This window comes from Oryctolagus cuniculus, chromosome 14 (assembly GCF_964237555.1).
Source record: "Oryctolagus cuniculus chromosome 14, mOryCun1.1, whole genome shotgun sequence".
NCBI lineage: Eukaryota > Metazoa > Chordata > Mammalia > Lagomorpha > Leporidae > Oryctolagus > Oryctolagus cuniculus.
Genome location: NC_091445.1, coordinates 45,981,748 through 45,995,951, shown reverse-complemented (window position 1 = coordinate 45,995,951; position 14,204 = coordinate 45,981,748). Strand labels below are relative to the sequence as shown.

At 45.2% G+C, this 14,204-nt stretch overlaps 1 protein-coding gene across 3 annotated transcripts in view; it reads left to right on the top strand.

Annotated features, from left to right (window-relative positions):
• Nucleotides 1-14,204, top strand: part of MYO10 (myosin X) — a 244,734-nt gene that overhangs the window by 49,106 nt on the left and 181,424 nt on the right. For all 3 annotated transcript variants that reach the window (XM_070056609.1, XM_008262083.4, XM_008262082.4), the window contains exon 2: nucleotides 2,779-2,877. In XM_070056609.1, the coding sequence (XP_069912710.1) occupies nucleotides 2,779-2,877 (99 nt within the window). The remainder of the gene's footprint in view (nucleotides 1-2,778; nucleotides 2,878-14,204) is intronic.

Genomic DNA, 14,204 nt, shown 5'->3' with positions numbered 1-14,204 from the left:
GCCTGGATTTTGTGAAACGTGCTTATCAGCAGCTCTTCACACCTGTTGAGAAAGACCTTTGGACTACGGAAGCTAAGCTGTGTGTTTGATCATACAGGGCTGTGTCCACAAAGGGCTTTTTAGTACTTTCAAACAAGAAGGCAAAGAGAACACAGCAGCTCCAAGTTCAAGTCAAAAGAAGCTGCATGTCAGAGTGAAAATAGGTTCTGTGTGGCCCCTGGAAGTCAGGAGATTTATATTAACCCTCATAACAATAATGTTGATTTGATAATGTTGCATCGTAAAATCTTCATTTCAGTCTTAATAGATAGGCAGTTTTAATCAGTGGGGAAGCAGGTACATGAAATCTTTTCTCATGATCGCAGTACACTAATGATCATAGCACACGGAATTCTTTGGATTTTGATTTTAACCTAGTAAGTGAAAGTTCTCGCCATATATGGCTGTGGAAATTTCCATTGGCATGGGTGTACGCATGTATCTGGAGGTCTTCCAAAACTTTCAAATGGTGTGAATTAAAAAGGGGATAAAAAAAATCACTCGGGCACTTGGAAATCTTTTTCTAGAATATTCCAGATAATGTGGTTTGGATAGGGGATGATATTTGAGAGAACGGTCTTAGCAGATGCCTGAAGTTACTGTGCTTTTTGCAAGCAGCCATTTGCTACTAAAGAAGGCAAGACCACAAGGCAGTTCTAAGGGTCCTCCTGTCACTGTGTTCCCAGTGTCTCAGCCTGAAGCTGAAGTCGGAAGTATGTGACCAGTTTGATGGGAACAGGAACTTGGCCCCTGTTGATGTTAATGTGTTCTTTAAATAGGTGGGCTTCGGGATTTTTTTTTTTTTAATTTAAGATGTATTTATTTATTTGAAAGAGTTGCAGAGAGACAGAGTGATCTTGCATGGGGCTGAGCTAGGCTGATGCCAGGAGCTTCATCAATGTGGGTGCAGAGGCCCAAGTACTTGGGCATCCCAGGCACATTAGCAGGAAGCTGAATTGAAAGCTGAGTGGCCAGGACTCGAACCATCGCCCGTATAGTATGCCAATATCACAGGTGGTAAGTTAACCTGCTGTGCCACAGTGCGAGCTCCAGCTTCAGGATTGGTATGGGAGCACCTCATACTCACTTCTGGCACTGTTTTCTACCTTTACAGAGGAGGCTGCCAGCCCCTCTGTAGGAAGACAGTGGAAGAACCGTGGTGGGTGAACAATTGAAATCCCCATCCCACGGTGAAAAGGCTGCATGTGGTGGGGTGGAGCCTGGTACGGAGTTGTTAGAGGGGATGCTAGGAGAGTTGCAGAGCTGGCAGGGAAGTTACTGTGGGTCAGGTAGTGGGGGAAAGGAGCCTGTTGGATATGAAGTGGTGCCCCCACCTGTCGTAGTTGACAGTGGTTAGAGAAAAGTTTTAGGTCCTTGTATGTGGACTCTAAATAGGATCATGACTGGCACTGAGAAAGCAACTCTTAGTCACAATTTTATATCTTCTTAAATTTTTATTTTCAGGAGGATGAGAGTACATATAAATATGTGTGATAACTTGTTATGCAAAGAGATATTTTTGTTGTTAGGTTTTCTATTGAGACAGGAGCTCCCATTGGCTGATTCACTCCCCAGATGCCCACAATGACTGGGGCTGAGCCAGGCCAAAGCCTGGCTGCTGGAACTCAATTCAGGTCTCCCACATGGGTGGTAAGAATGCAAGTACTTGAACCATCACCTGCTGCCTCCCAGGGTTTGTACTGGCAGGGAGCCGGAGTCAGGAGCCAGAGCCAGGCATTGAACCCAAGCACTCTGATGTGGAACATGGGTGTCTTGACCAGTGTCCTACTGTTTGACTAAATCCCACCCTGTTAACATTTTAATTGTTGAATTGGTATTTATGTTTAATTTTTCAACGTTTATATTTTAAATATTGAATTGCTGACAGATTTGTGAATGCATTTTAGTATATTTATGAATTATTTCAAGAGAAAAACATAATCGGAGTGATGTAAACAGATAGCATGGTGTTAGGAATGGGAGAGACTTGATTTGAGAACTGTCTGGGTTGCCAGTTGTTTAACTAGTGAGGAAAATAAAAATGAAAATTGGATAATGCCAAAAAATATGCCCAGGGTTGAAACAGTAGCATCTGGAAGTTGCTCTCTTTCAGGCTACACTGTGAATTTTTAGGTGCGTGAGGGGTTTGGTGGAGTCCTGGAAAATTTCACTCTGTCAGCCAGAGATCTGATATTTATTAGGAACGTTAATCCCTTGTTTGCACACTGCAGTTGATTCTGGTACAGGTAAGACTTCGTGGAATGGTCTGATGTCCTTCAAGTGGGCAGATGTGCGGGGCTTTGTCTGGGAGGAGCCGGGGTCCCCCAGGGTTCCTGAAGGGAAGAAGCAGTGTGGTGACGTAGCTATACTTGGGGTGCCTGCAGCCCAGCTGTATAAGCTCTTGTTCCCTCTTCTGCTCCACCTGTGAAATGGGACTGATAGCAGTGCCTGCCTCACGGGGTATTTGTGGGTCAAATGAGATCACCCAGCTAGGTTGGTTGCATGGTAGGAATTCAAGGGCTGCTATTTTCTTTGCTTTCTCTGATGAGTGGGATGGACTCTGGATCAGAATCAGGGATAGTACGGGCTGTGGATGATGTGTCTGGAAGGTTTCATTCTTTGCTTATTTGAGAAATGCGTTTACTTTTCAAAGAGATTTCTAAGAAAGGAATGTAAGTGGTGTTTCACCGCAAAATGCAATCCACAATCATGGTTAAATCCTGTTTGCTTTGTTTACAGGGAACACGGGTCTGGCTGAGAGAAAGTGGCCAGCATTTTCCCAGCACTGTAAATTCCTGTGCAGAAGGCGTCGTTGTCTTCCGGACAGACTATGGTCAGGTGAGAAACCGCCCCTGCAGCTTGCTGACATCCCTGTTCTGCCTCGTAGATGGTGCCCATGGGCATACGTGCTTCAGTCCATGTACAACCCTGACGTGTTTTTTCTGAGCAACAAAAAGCCAGTGGGGTTGTCTAATGTATACCTTGTGTGTGTGTTAGGTACAGTATGATTCTCCCAAGTGGAATTCAGCAGGTGCTCCAGCCAGGCTGGGACAGAGGACAGAACAGTTGGCTCTTTCCCCTTCTGTGACCATCTCCACAAATCAGAAGTGCAAGCAACTTGAGAAGTTGAAATACATGAACGCTTTCCTAGTGGTGCCCTTACTACTGTCTCTTAAAATTCTTAACTCTCGGGCCGGCGCTGCGGCTCACTAGGCTAATCCTCCGCCTAGTGGCGCCGGCACACCGGGTTCTAGTCCCGGTCGGGGCGCCGGATTCTGTCCCGGTTGCCCCTCTTCCAGGCCAGCCCTCTGCTGTGGCCAGAGAGTGCAGTGGAGGATGGCCCAGGTGCTTGGGCCCTGCACCCCATGGGAGACCAGGAAAAGCACCTGGCTCCTGGCTCCTGCCATCGGATCAGCGCGGTGCGCCGGCCACAGCGCGCTGGCCGCGGCGGCCATTGGAGGGTGAACCAACGGCAAAAGGAAGACCTTTCTCTCTGTCTCTCTCTCTCTCACTGTCCACTCTGCCTGTCAAAAAAAAAAAAAAAAAATTCTTAACTCTCATAGTGTCTTTTTTTTTTTAAAGATTTATTTATTTTTATTTGAAAGTCAGAGTTATACAGAGAGAGGAAAGGCAGAGAGAGAAAGGTTCTTCCATCCAATGGTTCACTCCCCAATTGGCCACAACAGCTGGAGCTGCGTTGATCCGAAGCCAGGAGCCAGGAGCTTCTTCCAGGTCTCCCACGCGGGTGCAGGGGCCCAAGGACTTGGGCCATCTTCTGCTTTCCCAGGCCACAGCAGAGAGCTGGATTGGAAGCGGAGCAGCCGGGACTAGAACCCGTGCCCATATGGGATGTCGGCGCTTCAGGCCATGGTATTAACCTGCTGCACCACAGCACCGGCCCCTCTCATAGTGTCTTAGTCCATTCTGTCTACTGTGACAGAATAGCACAGACTGGGTGACGTCTACAGACAAGAACTGATTTGGTCCCAGTTCTGGAGGCTGGGAAGTCTCTCAAGAGGAAACGTGGTGACGTCCTGTGTCCAGGGACAGCTGCCCCTGCTTCACAGCTGGCTGTCTTCTTGCCGTGCCCTCCCGTGGTCGAGGGAGAAAGGCAGCTCTCTGATGTCTCTTTCATAAAGGCATCAGTCCCACTGACAAGGACTTCACTCTCCCGACCTGATTGCTTCTCTGAGGCAACACCTCTGAATACCAATGCTATGGAGGAAAGGATTTCAACATCTGAGTGGGGAGAGGCAGACGCATTGGCTGGGGACCAGTGAGATTTGAGGGTAGTGGGGAGTCCTCATCACTCCAAGAGGGCTGACGGAACTACTTAACCTGGGCTTTTTTAGGAACCTACTTAGGCAGCTGAGGGTGTTTCTTCTGTACATGAGATGGTGTTGCTCTGGTTTTCCCATTCTTTAATGTAAGATGAATGAGAAGTGCTGTCTGTGAAAATAAATATTACTCACTTGATTATATTTCGACAGTTGTGAGAAGCTTATTTCTCTTAGCTCAGTGACCTCAATACTCCAGTAATGCTTTATGTTCTTGTCTAACTATGCCAGGCTTGTCAGAGGCTCCTAACACGACAGCTACTCAGTCACTTAGTGCTCCTAACTTTACCTCGGAGTCAGCACCTGTGCCAGGTTGCCAGCTCCCTCCAATGGACAGCTCTTAATGAGTGGGCAGTGGAATGGACAGTCAGGTTAATTAGCAGTTCTGCTCTTTTTTTTTTTTTTTTTTTTTTAACATTTACTTACTTATTTGAAAGGCAGAGTTACATAGTGAGAGGGAGACACACACACACACACACACACACACACAGATTTTCCATCTGTTGGTTAACTCCCCAAATGAACAAAACAGTTAGGGCTGGGCCAGGCCAAAGCCAGGAACCAGGAGCTTCATTTGGGTTTCTCAAATGGGTGGTAGGGGCCAAGACACTTGGACCATATTCTGCTGCTTTCCCAGGCCATTAGCAGGGAGCCGGATTGAAACTGGAGCAGCTGGGACTCGAACCTGCACTGTTATGGGATGCCTGTGAAGCAGAAAGCAGCTGGACCTGAGATCTATTCATGTTTTGACAGGACTTATAGATGGTGGGTTTATGGAGAACTAACTAGAATAACATATACTTAAGACAGCACTGAATTTTGCACTCAAATCTTCAATCATCAAATACGTGGCTTTATGTTATCTGTGCCATCATTTCCAAGTGATGCTTGGTGATTCCTTAGGAGACTCCAGGGTTTATAATGTGAGAAAAGTGAGATGAGAGTTAAAGAGGTGGGTTCAAGTTTGCATCAAAAATTGGCAGTGAAAGGCCCACATTGTGGTGCAGTGGATAAGCTGGTGCTTGGTATGCCCCCATCCCATATTGGAGTGTTGGTTGGATCCCAGCTACTCCACTTCTGATCCAACTTCCTTCTGATCCAACTTCCTTCTGATACACCTAGGAAGGCAGTCATGATGTCACAAAATCTTGAATCCATACCATCCATGTGGGAGATGCTGATGGCGTTCTGGGCTCCTGGTTGTGGCCTGGCCCAGCCCTGGTTGTGTGGGTATCTGGGGAGTGAACCAATGGATGGGGGATTCCTCTGTGTCTTTCCATCTGTCTGTGTCACTCTACCTAAAATAAATAAATAAATAAAATTTCAAAAATAACTGACAGTGGCCAAAAGACCAATTTCTTTCTCTGCTGACCTACTTACTCTTCCCCTGCTTGTATCACAAATTCACTGGACATATGGGAATAGTCACCAATGATTACGAGAAATTTTTAACTGGTGCCTTGGACAGTGTACTTACCCTTACCTAAACAGGGTTTAGATTCTTGAAGGAATGAAGGTCACAGATGTAGACCTGTCTTGATCATGCACCTTTATGGTAGCTTTTCAAGTTATCGGTTAATTTCAACCTAATTTGGTATATTTTTAAACAGTATTAAGAATTGGCCTTAATGAGAAGTTAGTGTTTACTGGTACCAGAGTTTTGGAAGATGAAAAAATTTTGAAGATGGATGTTATCAGTGGATACACAGTATTGTGAATGTGTGTAATGTCATTGCAGTGTGCACTAGAAATGCTTGAAATGATCAGTTTCATGTTAGTGTGTACATTTTGCCACTACACACACACACACACACACGCACACACACACACACGCACACACACATACATACACACATGCTTGAGGTGAAATGGAAACTGGAAAAATTTTCAAATGGATATTGGCTTTTTTTTTTAAGATTTCTTTTATTTAATTGAAAGAGTTACAGAGAGAGGTAGAGAGAGAGAGGTCTTCTATCGGCTGGTTCACTCACTACAATGGCCAGAGCTGAGCTGATCCAAAGCCAGGAGCCAGGAACTTCTTCCTGGTCTCCCACGTGGATATAGGGACCCAAAGACTTGGGCCATCTTCCACTGCCTTCCCAGACACATCAGCAGGGAGCTGGATTGGAAGTGGAGCAGCCAAGATTTGAACCGGCACCCATATGGGATGCTGGCGCTGCAGGCAGGGTCTTTAACCCACTGCGCCACAGTACTGGCCCACATGTTAGCATCTTTGAAAACAATCCCACTGAAATTTTTATGTTTCTCAAATATGGCCTCTTAGAATCCATTAGCAGTTAACAAAACTATTGCTGTAATTTTCCTTTGACTGGAGCCATGCATCTGAAACTTTAATGCCGGTGAGTCACCTGGGGATCTTGGAAAGTGGCAGATCCTGTCAGGCAGGGGATGGGGCAATTGCTGCAGCTTTAGAGTGGGGAGGATTTGGAAGATTTTCCTGCAGGTGCCTTGGGGTCATGGTTACCTAGACCAAGTGCCGGAGGTGCTCTCTAACTCTCTCTCTCTATCCCATGAGTGCAACTGTTGGAGGAGGCAAAGGTGAAGATGAGGAGGAGGGCTTTTGGGAAGGTCGGGAGATGTTGCTCTGGCTCTTCGGAGCTGTTCCATTCTTCTCCATTCCCCTGTCCTCGTCACTTCACTTCGAGTGTGACCAGGGCTTGGGCTGACTATGTCATAATAATTCTCAGATGGAATCCTAAAGTGGGACGTCAAGGGCACTGGATGGTTGGGAGATAAAAGTTGACTGTTTCTGTGTGAGATCATGAAGAGTCACGCTGTCTTCCGTCATTCTGTCTCTGTGAGAATTTTGTGTGTTCTTCAGCTGTTCTTTTTGGCAGAGAGGTGGTTTTAATGTTAGTGTGAAATTCCATTGCACTCTGAAATTTAAACTGCTGTAGGTTGGCTCTAGAAATACAGAGGACCAAAGTGCTCCTTCCCATTTGACCATAGCCTATGTGATCCTCGGTGTGAGGTACCTGTGGTTAGAAAAAGAAATGAGCAGGTGATGTGTGCACATACTTTGTTGAAAAACATTGTAGCTGTGGCCTCCAGAGCCCACAACACAGGTAGGTAAGCACATGTCCTAGAAGAGAGAAATGAGCTGTCTTCTTGGACACCATGCTCTGGACTAAGTTTTGAAAAGTGCAGATATTAAAAAGCACCACAGTTCTGTAGAATGCAAATACAGCTTAAAGCTCAGCTTCTGTTAAAGGGTACACTGGAAGACAGCAGTAACCATTTGTCTTCTCTGTAGATTCAGGAGGTGTGTGAACAATCACTAGAGCACTCTTTAGGAACATTGTAGAATTGAGTAGTAACTTCTAAATTAGATTTCACATTGAGAATTTGAGCTATTTTATTGCCTTTTTCTGGAGTCTAATTTAATTGCTCTGACATAGTTTAGAGTGATATCAATTTGCCTAATTGTATTTTGAGGGGTAGTTATTTAATTTACCCAGTAAACTTAATCAAGGGGATTACAAGATGCAACGATAAGTTGGCTCTACATGGGGTCTCCCAAAATATTTACTGGCTGGAGATTTAATTACCCACATCTACAAGTAGACACCCGCCTCCCTGCCCTGCTCTTTAATTTGCAACAAGTATAATTAGACTTGGTTTTAAAAGTTATTCTTTGTGTTTTATTAATCTGCAAAATGGCCATTACGTTGCCTGGTATTTTCAAGTTGTCCTCACTGGCTGAGAAAGTCAGGACTTGAAGCCACATAGGAAACAAGGAACTATTTACTTGTGATCACATCTCGCCTTTAGCGCCAGCTCTAGCCTTTTTGGTTTAACCTTCTGATTTTGACTTACTGGAGTTTGTGCTGCAGGCCTGATTTGGTGAAACCTGATTGATAATGAGTTAATTAGCATGGTGACTTTTCATTACATTTTTTGCTCACTTTCACACTTCCTGCCCTGTCTGGCTGCTTTTCTTCTGCCTTTTTTCTTTTTCTTCACCCTCATTGGATGTCATATGGATGGGGACAGCCTTTAGATCTCTTCACAGCCTCCTCAGTACACCATCTGTGCACACTCTGGTCCCTTGGAGAAACCTCTCTCTGGCTGGCCTGTTGGATGCTGGAGAATGGACAGTGTGCAGCCCAGCACGTGTCCTAGTTCAGAACAGACCCTGTGAATCATCGGCTGTTGGATGACTCGAACTTGGTGATTTCACCTTCCCTTGGGCAGAGAGAGGTTGGTTGGCTCTAACTGTGAGGGTAGTGATGGATCCTAGATATTTCTGAGAGCCCAGGAATGCCTGTGCTTTTCAGCCTGGGTAGCTGCATCCCAGGCTTCTCAGGCCAAGCCAGCTGTTGACTGAGCAGCTGCCTGGGTAAAGAGGCAGTGCAGGAGGAAGCGTGGTCTCACCCACCAACTTCTTTTGCATGGCATACTCTTTGTGAGTGAGTAGCAGGAGTGGCCTGTTCTGGGGTCCCCAGGAGGCTGCAGCCCTGGGAAGAGCTACTGGACTGTGAATTGTTGGGAGACAGGGGAGACCAGCACAGAGACAGCTAAATCTGATGGAGGAGAAGGAATTTGGGGTCAACATTGATAAAGCAAAAATTAGTGTCACTGGGACAAAGAGACACTCAGAGTCACACTCAGGGGCAGAAAAGACAGATTCTTTCCTTTCTTTCTTAGATTTATTTATTTTAAAGGCAGAGTTAGAGAGATCTTACATTTACTGGTTCATCCCCCAAATGGCCTCAACAGCTGGGGCTGGGCAGGGCCAAAGGCAGGAGCTTGGAACACCATTGAGGTCTCCCTGTGGCAGGGACCCAAAACATCTTCTACCACTTTCCCAGGCCCATTAGTAGGGAGTCAGATTGGAAATGGAGCAGCTGGAAGTTGAACTGGTTCTCCTATGAGATGCTAGTGTTGCAGGCAGTAGCTTAACCTGCTATGCCATTGGCCAAGGCAAATTCTTTCTGGTCAGCTGGCCTGGTCATAATTCTCTTCCTTTTATGTTGTTGTTTGTGACTGTTCTAACCTCTTCCCAGGCTTTTTAATCTCATTTTTGTGAGTGTAAAGGAAAACATTTTTCTTTAATGGGAACATCATACCCATTTTTTCTTCCTCAATAGGAAATAAACAAGATTGCATTTTGGCTGACTGTAGCCTTGCATGTCTCAGAGATCCCTTGCACGACGTTTGCTGCTTCCAGTTAATTAACTTAGGGATTCAGTTGAACCATATGAAATTGCCATCTCTGGCAGTCAGAAGCAGTTGAGTATTGGCAGTTTCATGTGGTTCAGGCTAATAGCATGTGAATGGCATTCTATTTTAATTTTGTGTGTTAACTTATCTTTGATCTGTTTACAATTTAAAGGTAGGATTTTTCTGATGGCTTATGGTAAATTCAAATAGAATAGACTTTTGTTTACAGCCCAGTTGAGAGGCAAAGCCTGTGCCCAATGTGCTGTATAGAGGTCTGGCTTTTGGGGTGCCATCTCCAGCATTAGGTCTGATGCTGTGTACATGCCTTTGTTAACAGCTGTGACATTTCTTGTGGGTGTTTCACTCTGTGATGGATATCTAGAGGATCAGCCATAATTAGTCTTCTCTGCAAATATTTGAGTTGAAACCAACATGAATGAAAAAATATATAATTTATGTTTTTGGACTTGGGCTTCTTAAATATCTTTTTTTTTTCTGTGTGTCTTCATCCTGATAGATCACCATTACATAAAATTACTATTTTCAAGTGTACAATTCACTGGTATTAATTGCATTCAGAATATTACCACTGTCTACTCCCAAAACTTTCTCATCATCCCAAACAAAATCTCTGAGCCGAATAAGTAGCCACAACCTATGCAATTTATTCTGAAACTATTTTTCTTCTTGGATACCTTTTCTTATACCACTTCTAGAAAGAATAGCAAGGGTGGTAAGTATTTGGTACAGCAGTTAAGATACCACTTGGGACATCTATATCCATGTCACAAGGCCTGGGTTTGATTTGGGAGACAAGGATGGAACTCCGGGCTCCTGACTTTCACCTGGCCCAGCCTGGTTGTTGCAGGCATTTGAGGAGTGCGCCAGCAGATGTGGACTCTCTTTTTCTATCTCTCTACCTTTCAAATAGTGTCTTTTCTCAAGGAATGGACAATGTCAAGAAAGATCACTTTAGACTCACTCTGGATTCTTAGGATGTAGAATCTGATGGCCCAGCTCTTAGGTGTGCTGAGTACCACACACCTCTCAGCTATGGTCATGTCTGGTGGGCAGGGGAGTGGGTGGGTGAAGACACCATGTCACCAGGAAGGCGGGCTGCATACACACTCTGGTGACAAGTGACAGATAATTTTAAAAAGCTGAATGCATTTGGCTGCTTTTATTGAAACGTTAGTAGGGCTCTAGTTGTTATTCTTGGACTTCACTTCAATCAAAACAGTACAGCTGTATTAGAAAGATGGCATTGAGCTGGGGAACTTTCACAAGGTCTGTGCTTTTCCCACATTTTGCTGTTGCATCCTGGAAATAGCCATCCTTGATGTGAACATTCAGTACAGCCCGTGAAGCTTCAGGAGTCAGGGGTCTGTACTCCAGGGACCCAGCATCCTGGCACTTCCTATCTGGCCTTCTAGAAGACACAGTAGAGCACAACTCGTCCAATCTTCTTGGTACTGAGTTTGAGGCATGTTTGTAAGCTCAGAAAGCCTGTGGTTGGGAGCCTGTAGACCTCTTCCAAGAATTGGGTTTGGCATCTTGTGGCTCAGAGATGGAAAGTTGAATATTTCCATTAATTTTCACTCTGGGACTACAGAAGAAGAAGAAGAAAGCCCTGCTCATTCATTAGTACACTGAGCTCCAGGAAAAACATGTGCATGTTTGCAAATCTCTGTAGCTCTGCGTGACAAGCTCAATTCTTGTAATCTAGAAGGAAACTCTCGCTCAATCAGGCCAAGCCCTTGGTCGTTGCCCACTGGAGACCTGCTTCCTGCAGAGATGCACCTCACTGCCTCTGGCTGCATTCAGGGAGGGGAGCACCACAGGACTTACTCAGAGAGGCCTTGATCTCTCCATCCAAAAGAGCCACCTCCTCTGCATTGTATCCTCATTGTTTCACACGCTTTATTTGATTTTTCTTTTTTGTCTCCCTCTCTTCACCAAGACCTTGAGGATGGGGGAGTTGTCCTTGTACCTGGGAGCAGAGTGTACACAGAGAGGCACCCAATAAAGAACAAAGAAGCTTCATTTGTAATCAGCAAGAAGCCAAATGTGTCATTAGGGTGCTGCATGCTCTTTTAAGAGTCTTATCATGTGACATTTTACTAAAGAAGTTACAAATGCTAAAGGACCACAAAATATAAAAACCTCCTGGGCTACATGAGGTCAGAGCCATGGGAGCACTTGGACCACGTTGTTTCTGCTGTGGTAGTGTACTACCCGCCGTGGACTGTGGATGATTGCACTCGAGAGACTCCAGAAACATATAAACTGCATGTTCATTCTTGGGGTAGGGTGTGGCAGGAGGGTGTTGAGTTTGCCTCAGTTTCTTTTCCTGAAATTTGCCATTTCAAAACCTGAGAGATCGTTTTTCTTCCTCGGACTTTCAGAGCCATGTAGAAGCAAGGCACCTATCTCAGGGACAAACACTGTGAGCTATTGTTTGTTTATGCTCTGAGGTGTTGTGGACCCTAGCTGGCCAAGGGCACCCCATTTCTGTCTTGTTACTGTATCCCAAGGCCATTGCAGAATCCACTGGTGAGACCTCCCTGGTTTCTGAGGCTGCTTTGCTGCACCTTTAAGTGAATCCAGCTGAAGTGGATTTGAAGCCTGGCCCACTTCTGACCCTTTTTTCCAGAACATGGCTTTTGCCTCCCTACCTCAGCCCCTTTGGACTGAACCTCTGGGCCCCTCCCTGTGCAGCCTCCCCAGGGAGTGGATGGGTTGGTCTGAGGGATGGGATCCCAGTGAGCAGTGTGTACTAGCCCCACTGAGTGCACACACATGGAAGAGAGGGCAAAGGGCCATGACTTTCCTTGGCTTCCTGTCCTCCCTTGGTTCCATTTGTTAACTTTTTCCCCAGTGGGTTTTCCTGGACTTTGGTCTCCTTTTCCTCCTGGGACCATTGAATATACCTTATCTTCTCTCCCTGAGGCTGGTCTGTTTATCTGGACTCAGGCATGCCTCTAACCTGCCTATTTGTCTCATTCCTGCTTCTTCCATGTAAGCCTGAGCCATTTCCAGATCTTCCCTGCAACCAGCAAAACTCATGGTCTTGCAGTATTCTTGCTTGGGTCCAGAGAAGGGCTCAAGGTACCATTGGCACCCAGTGTTGCTTTTGATTCTGTGGTTAGCTTAGCAGATTAAATTGCTCATATTTGATAGTTAGTGCTGGGGTAGGGGTAATGGCTATTATCTTGCATTCTTGGCACCTATGAATACTGAAAATAATTAGCCAATAAATTCTCACTGCCAAGGTCAGACCAGGCAGTAATTTATGGCTGGAAGAGTTGAAATAGGAAACTGATTAAATCCTGCTCAGTTCTTTTCATTTTGAATGCTTAAATTAAACTCTGTACCCTTGTTACAAATAACATTTTTGTGCAAAAATGGATGCAAAGAACTTGTTTGGAAATAAAAGCAGTTCAGAAACGATCTCTGGGAATCAGTCATGGCATCATGTAATGCTGGGTGAATTTCATTGAAAAAGGCAGTTGTGTTTATGCATTCCATTCCTGAAGTTCACTGATAGGCCTCTTATTGGAACAAGTCCTTCCCAAGACTCAAAGATACACATGGTATATTGATTTTCCAGCCCATGTCCAGGGACATCCACAGTGCACTGAGACCAGGAGGGATGCCAAAGTTCTGTATCCCTGTATTCCAACTTTAAACCTGTTCAGCATTGCAGTCCAGGATGGCACAGGGGTGACATGAGAGAACCCCATTCTTCCCCCTTGGTGAGCAGTAGGGAAAGGCACAGCCCAGTTCTAAGCCTTGTCTTCCTCATGGTTGATGAGGATGAGGACGTTTCATCATGGCTGCCATTGCACATGAGCAGTAGGCAAATGACGGTCTTGCCGGGTGACATCTCTGCTAAGCACCTTGCCAGTGAGTTTCAATCTGTTTGTCCTGTGCAGTTCTCACCACTACCCTATGAGGATGGCCACATCTTAATGATATGGAAATCAGGTGTGACAGCCTGTGTGATAGTGTGTCCAAGAGTCCACACTTGTCTAGTGATGATGGTGGGGATAGAGCTGGGTTTGCATTCAGAGTTGACCTTGACCTGTTAGGTCCTAAGAAGGAATGTGCAGTGAGAGAGGCTGGGAGCTTTTGGGCTGGGGCTTGTTGGCTATTTAACTGCTTTGCTTTGTTCTTTTCTTTCTGTGGGCACCGGGGATTTACTGTGCTCATCCTTTTCTTTCTTGTCTTGATGTTTATGCTTACTCTGGAGTTAAAACTGTTCCAGAGTGGCAGGTTCTTATGCCACCTCCCTGCTTCCTCTGCCTTGCTGTGGTTTTTTAATTTGTTATACTGCTTTATGGAAACAAAAGAGTCACTTTTGAAAAAAAGCTTCGTAGTCTTGTGTTCACAATCTTGCTCCTGTGCTCCTTCTGAAAAAGCAGTTCTGTGTCGTGGCTGCATGTTGTAATTTATCAAGAAGCTTTTACCCAGAGCCCTGGCCCTGCCCCAAACAGTGACATCAGAATCTCAAGGGAGACTCAGGCCATGGTGTGTTTTTACAAAGTTTCATGGGTGCTGTGTAATGAGTAGCCAGGTTTAGAACTATTTCTTTTTTTAATGTATTTCTTTTACTTCATTGTTTTAAAGTTTTTATTTATTTAT